This window comes from Chionomys nivalis, chromosome 13, assembly GCF_950005125.1.
Source record: "Chionomys nivalis chromosome 13, mChiNiv1.1, whole genome shotgun sequence".
In the NCBI taxonomy this organism is placed as follows: Eukaryota; Metazoa; Chordata; class Mammalia; order Rodentia; family Cricetidae; genus Chionomys; species Chionomys nivalis.
This window is the reverse complement of record NC_080098.1, coordinates 73,476,748-73,482,747: the sequence shown is the minus strand read 5'-3', so window position 1 is coordinate 73,482,747 and position 6,000 is coordinate 73,476,748. Positions and strand designations below refer to the sequence as shown.

At 45.9% G+C, this 6,000-nt stretch overlaps 1 protein-coding gene across 6 annotated transcripts in view; it reads left to right on the top strand.

Moving 5' to 3' along the window:
* The first annotated feature begins 3,985 nt into the window (after positions 1-3,985).
* Positions 3,986-6,000, top strand: part of Tut7 (terminal uridylyl transferase 7) — a 50,038-nt gene continuing 48,023 nt past the window's right edge. For 4 of the 6 annotated variants that reach the window (XM_057787676.1, XM_057787673.1, XM_057787678.1 and 1 more), the window contains exons 1-2: positions 3,992-4,482; positions 5,001-5,551. In XM_057787676.1, the coding sequence (XP_057643659.1) occupies positions 5,032-5,551 (520 nt within the window). In that variant the 5' untranslated portion in view covers positions 3,992-4,482; positions 5,001-5,031. Of the gene's footprint in view, positions 4,483-5,000; positions 5,552-6,000 lie in introns of all 6 variants that reach the window. The other 2 variants (XM_057787675.1, XM_057787674.1) reach the window with 2 other exon arrangements.

The following is a 6,000-nucleotide window of genomic DNA, read 5'->3' as shown; positions in this document are numbered from 1 at the left end:
AACAATTTTTAAAAAAAGAATTCTGGTTTACCTGAGTTGTGTATCTCCCAGCACACACATGCGCACACGCACATGTGCACACACGGGAGCAGGGAGATCCAGAGGGGGCTGCAATGAAACATGATTTTTGAGTAAAAATAAAAAAGGCCAAGAGAATGTGAACTAGATACCAAAGGAAGATTGAGACAGGACAGAAAGATGGGACTTTAAGGAACATGGGAAGGAACATCTTACTTGTTGGCTGAAAGTCAACTTTCACACAACGAGCAAAAACTTTTTTGTGACTACTAATGCACCACCTAAGGTAAAAACGTGTGTGTCTGTTAAGTTTAACATTTCCCCTTCCTTGTGTAAACCTGTACTCTTCTTCAAAGCTCACAAAGAAAGCTGTAAACCACATTTATGATCAAACAATTTTGTTTTAAACTTTCTTTTCTTTTTGAGATAGGATCTTACTGGCCTGAATAGCCTGATGCTTGTTCTGCAGACCAAACTGTCCTTGAATTTGTAGTAATCCTCCAGTCTCAAGTGCTGGAATTATATCTGTGTGTGCACATGTGGTGGGTGTGTGTGTGTGTGTTTCCCAGGATGTCCTCAAACTCACAGAATTCTCCTGCCTCAGCTTCCTGAGTGCCAAGCATATAGGTATGTATAGGCGGAGCCTGTGAGCACATACAGGTATACACCATGAAAACTGGCTTGAAATGTCTTCATGTCTGTATGGCCTGCTTGTATTAAAAATCTTTTTGACCTTTCTGATTTGTTTTCATCTTATCAACCTATAAAGAAAAGCAAAACAGGGCAGGAAACAAAAGCCAAATACAGGCCACGTTTTATCTTCACGAGAGGAGTAAATGTGTATCTAAAAGTAAATGGAGCTGTGTGGACATTTTAAGAACCTGTGTTTACTCTTAGAAACAACAAGAACGTAACATAAGCATAACTCTCTGGAAGTTACTGCCTGGGACAAGCCAGCCAAGCCAGCCAGGTGACTGACAGAGTCACAACAGGTTTCAGGCTGGAGATGTAAGAAGTCACTGGACTCTGAACGTGTTTACCTTTCTTTTGGTTTCCTTTCCTAGGTGTGTTTAAGTAATAGTGGCCCTAATTTTCTAACAAAGTAGACAAAAAGCCTGGAGAGAAAGAGAAAAAAGTCCTAAATGATAAAACTATGAAGCTAACAGCTGCACTTCTGATGCCATGGAGCTAGAGAACAAAGGGCACTGGGTTTGTTACAGATGTATGGCAGGAAACCACTTCCCTTCCCGACAGAAGATACAGTGTAACATGAAGAGCAGTGTCCCTAGTCTAAGAACAGTTCTGGAACATTTACTGTCTCCTGCCCCCACCTTTCTTCTCCAGGTTACTGAAGTAATGCCACAAATATTCCAAGAAATTCAGATTTCCTCCCAAGGACTTTCCCCCCCCAAAAAAAATTCCAAACCAAACATTTCAACTACATTAGAATTTCCATGACCAATATAAATCTCCAATATATTCTGACAGGTTTATTTTGCTGTCAGTAATAATTTTGGATTAGTACTAGGTCTTCAATATGGTTTTTTTTTTTTTGAGTGCTGGGAAGGAATCAAAAGCATTCTTCCAACTGAGCTGCATCCTCAAATGAATGATGTTTGTAAGCATTTGATTATGTTTAGTGTGTGTGTGTGCATGCATGTGCAGGTGAGTGTAGTTGCCCTCAGTGGCCAGAGACATCGGATCCTTCTGGAGCTGGAGTACAGGTGAGCCACCCAACACAGGTGAACTTAAGTCCTCTGCAAAAACAGCCACTACTCTTAACTGCTGAGTCACTTCTCCAGTCCCTGAAGATGAACCTTTCCTTCTTTTAAGATTTATTTTTTATGTGTGTGAGTGTTTTGTTCATATGTATGTCTATACACATGTGTGTCTGGTGCCCATGGAAGCCAGAAGAGGGTCTTGGAGACCCTGGAACTAGAGGTATGGACAGTCATAAATTGACGTGTGGGTGCTGGGAATCGAACCTGGACTTTTGCAAGAGTAACTCATTCTCGCCGGGCGGTGGTGGCGCACACCTTTAATCCCAGCACTTGGGAGGCAGAGGCAGGCAGATCTCTGTGAGTTCGAGACCAGCCTGGTCTACAAGACCTAGTTCCAGGACATGCTCCAAAGCCACAGAGAAACCCTGTCTCGAAAAAACCAAAAAAAAAAAAAAAAGAGTAACTCATTCTCTTAACCATTGAGCCATCTATCTAGCACTCAGGAGCTTAAAAGCAACTATTTAGAATAGGAAAAGAATATATGAAATATATTGAAGAAAATGCAGATAAAAGTATTTTAAATCCTGAAAACCGTGTATGCTGTGTCCTTCCTCTAGGATTCCAAGAACAGCTGGCTTACAGGGATTACTCACCTGGGCGTGGTGACGCTGCAGTGGCCCATAATAAATGTAATGATGTATAACCAACTCCTTTTGGACTTTATGAAATGCTACTGTCTGCCTGGCAAACAGATTATTAGTTCGGCTCCCATGAATTTTCAGAACTAAAATGTCTACATAAGAGACTATCACAAATTTTTAAGAGTGTGTTTCAAGTCACACACAGCTACATAAAAACTTCCAGCTGTTGAAGGTTTGGATTTCAGTCAGGTCTCTTTAAGGGCTAAGCTTTGCCATCTCAAAAATAGGAATAATTGGGTTTCCCCTAGAATTGTTCCTAATGTACTTTCCTCGTTTTTAAAAAATTGTGTGTGTGTGTGTGCTTGCATGTGTGTGTTGTGGCATGCAGGTGTTGATGGAATCCAATAGTGTCAGATCCCCTTGGGATGGAGTCAGAGATGGTTGTGAGCAACCCACCGCGGGTGGTGGGAAGTGAACATTGGTTCTCTGCAACACCAGCTATGGCTCTAACTCATTCCCTCAGCCACTTCGTTCCTTAACCGCATCTAACAGAGGCATACTCTAGGTTGCTTGGTGGTCACATTCCAGTGGGTGTAACTTTTACAGAGTGACAGGAACACTCAATTTATGTTAGTAGACCAAGTACTGACTTTGTGGGCCCCTGGAAATGGCTCAGTAAGAGCGCGGACGGGCCGCAGATGATTGCCAAGACCCACAGAGCGGAAGGAGAAAACCAACTCTGACAAGTTGTTTGTAGAACACCTACCACTTAGCCTGTCCCTTTGCTTTGTAACATTGTATCATGATCCTGACACCCCAAATCAGTAGGATTGAGTTAATATTTATTTACAAAGTTTCCAAGACAGAGTCTTGGAATAGCCAAGGCTGGTATATGTTCTGTTGGCTACAGAACCAATGGATTTAAATTTGTTGTTAGCATATAAATAAAAACGGCTTTATTTTTTCCAACACTTCCTATGTATTAGTTGCTTGATGTTTTTGAGGCATTTAGAACACTTCGGATAACAATGAATGCTGAGCTAGAAAACAAATTGACCAATACATGTATTCCTCAAAATAGAACCTTTTTGTTTTGTTTTGTTTTTGAGACAGGGTTCCCCTATGTAGACTAGACTGGCCTCGAGCTCAGAGATTCTCCTGTCTGTCTCCGCCAAAATGTGACTTTTCATAAAGTCAAACTAAATCACATGAAACCGAAAGAAAAGAGGAGTGTACCCTGGAGCATAAGAGCTGGGTAAGCCAGAGGCTTAGGTCGCCGCTCTTTCTTCAAGGTCGGCCACGAAGCCTTCGTTCACACCTTGAGTCACTAGGAACAGTTTGGCTCAGTCTCCCCGGAAGCCACAAAGGGGCCTCAGGGGAGTCCGAGAGCGCTAGGCAGCAGAGCCGGCGAGAAGAGAGCCACCCGGACCCTTCGGGCCGCACCCGCCGCGCGCGCCCGTCGCTGGGCGGAACCTGGGCGGCGCGCGCTTCCGGTGTGCGCTTCCGGCCCGCGGCGGAGCGTGGGGCGGGGCACCGCCGGCCTCCAATCGCGCACAATGAGACGGCGCTGAGCGCCGGAAGTGGGGCCGAAGGAAAACACGGAGAGGAGCCCGGCCCGGACAGGAAGCGGCGGGGGACCGCAGCGGCGCTCGGTGAGTGCTCCGGGGCGCCGTCTCGTCGCGTCCCTCCCGGACTAGCCTCCGGGCTGGGCCCGTGGCTTACCCCGGGCCCCGAGGAGCCCGTCTGCCCGGCCCCGAGGTACGTTGGCGCCGTCCTTCTCGGGCCGCCTCGGCCGGGCTGCGCGCCCGGAGCCCTCGGGTTCGAGTCCGTGTCTTCACTTTGTGTCGGGGCTCCGGCCCTGGCCCCGAAGGGACCCCAGGAACCTTGTCAATGGCCGGGCGCTTCCTGCTTCCCAGTCCCCACGGCGCCTTCGTCGCCGGTAGTGCGGGGCCGCTGCCTCCATCGCCTGGGGACTCCGCTTGTGGAAACTGAGGCACACAGGGGTGGGGCAGCCGAATGGGGAAGGAAAAGGAGTGTCATTCCGCGGAAGATTGTGGTTGGTGTCGAAACCGGACTTGTCCGGGGCTGGGCTAAGCAATCGGGTAAGTCAGCTGGCGTTACCCCTCGGTCGGGAGCCTGGCCCTGAGACTGTGGTACCTTGCTGGGGAGTGTTGCTCCTTCCTTCGCCCGGCCGTCGCGCCGGGTCTGAAGTGAAAAGGAAAGCCGAGAGAGGGCTTGTTCTAAATCTGTTCACATAGTTTCGGCTACTTTGACACTTGAAAGTAATTGCCAACTTTTTTTTTTTTTTTAATAGACTTGGGGGAGTTTTATAACAGTGTTGACTTAGGATGTTTACTTTGACGAGAGGTGTTTTTTTGCTACATAGAAGCTAACCAAGTTGCTACGTTAGTTTGTAAGGTTATAGAAGCATCTTCAGGTTTGGTCGGAACATTAAATAAAGACTGGTTTTTGTGGACACTATAGGGCTAAGCCTCCTAACTTCAGGAATGCACTAATTATTAGGAATGTGTAGCAGTTTTATTTTTTAATGGGGATGCGTTAGAGTATTTGGTATGATATCATTTTATAGTTTTGTTTCTGCCACAATGCCTTCTTCCAGGTACAAAGTAAGAAAGTTGAAGTCAAAGACCATGGGAGATACAGTAAAACCTTACTTTGTGAAGCGCACTAAAGACCGTGGGATTACTGATGATGATGATTTCAGAAGGGGTCATCCCCAACAAGATTATTTAATAATGGATGATTACGCTAAAGGCCACAGCAGTAAAATGGAAAAAGGCCTTCCCAAAAAAAAGATAGCGCCCGGGAACTATGGGAACACCCCCAGGAAAGGACCATATGCGGTTTCCAGCAATCCATACGCATTTAAAAACCCAATGTACAGTCAGCCTGCTTGGATGAATGACAACCACAAAGATCAAAATAAGAGATGGCTGCCAGATGAACTTGCTGGTAATGCAGATAGCTGGAGAGAGCTCAAGCCGGGACCTAGGATTCCCGCCATAAGCCGGTCAAGGAAAGACTCCTTTCAAGAAAGTGACGAGTGCTACAGGTGGCCGGACGGCAGAGGCTGCAGAGCAGCCAGAAGGCTGTTTCAGAAGGACATCGCCGGCCTGGAAGCCATGTCAGAGATGGAAGCAGGAAGCCCTGGTACGCTTCGCGTCTCTAGGTTACGTGTCTGTATTCTTTTTTTCATCCAAATTAGTTTTGTTATTTTCAGTAATGAGCTATTCAATGTGATTATGTTAGGGTTTATCGTGCTACACTTGGGTAACTCAACATATTTCAGACGCTGGACTGTCACAAGCTCAAATCCAGGCTGGGCCTCAGAATAGGGTACTGTCCCCCAAAACTCAAAACAAGTAAGGCCCGTTTTACGTTATTAGTAAACACTTTATAGATGAGGGGGTCATATGACCTTGGAGGTCACACTGTAATTTCTGAGTAATTGTATATGTATTTTTATGCTCATAATTTTAACTTTAAAATGTGTTCATAATGTACATGACAATTTCAAACTAAAAATATTTAATGTGAAGACAGTATAGGCTGCATATATTCCAAAGAGCCGGGCGGTGGTGGCGCACGCCTTTAATCCC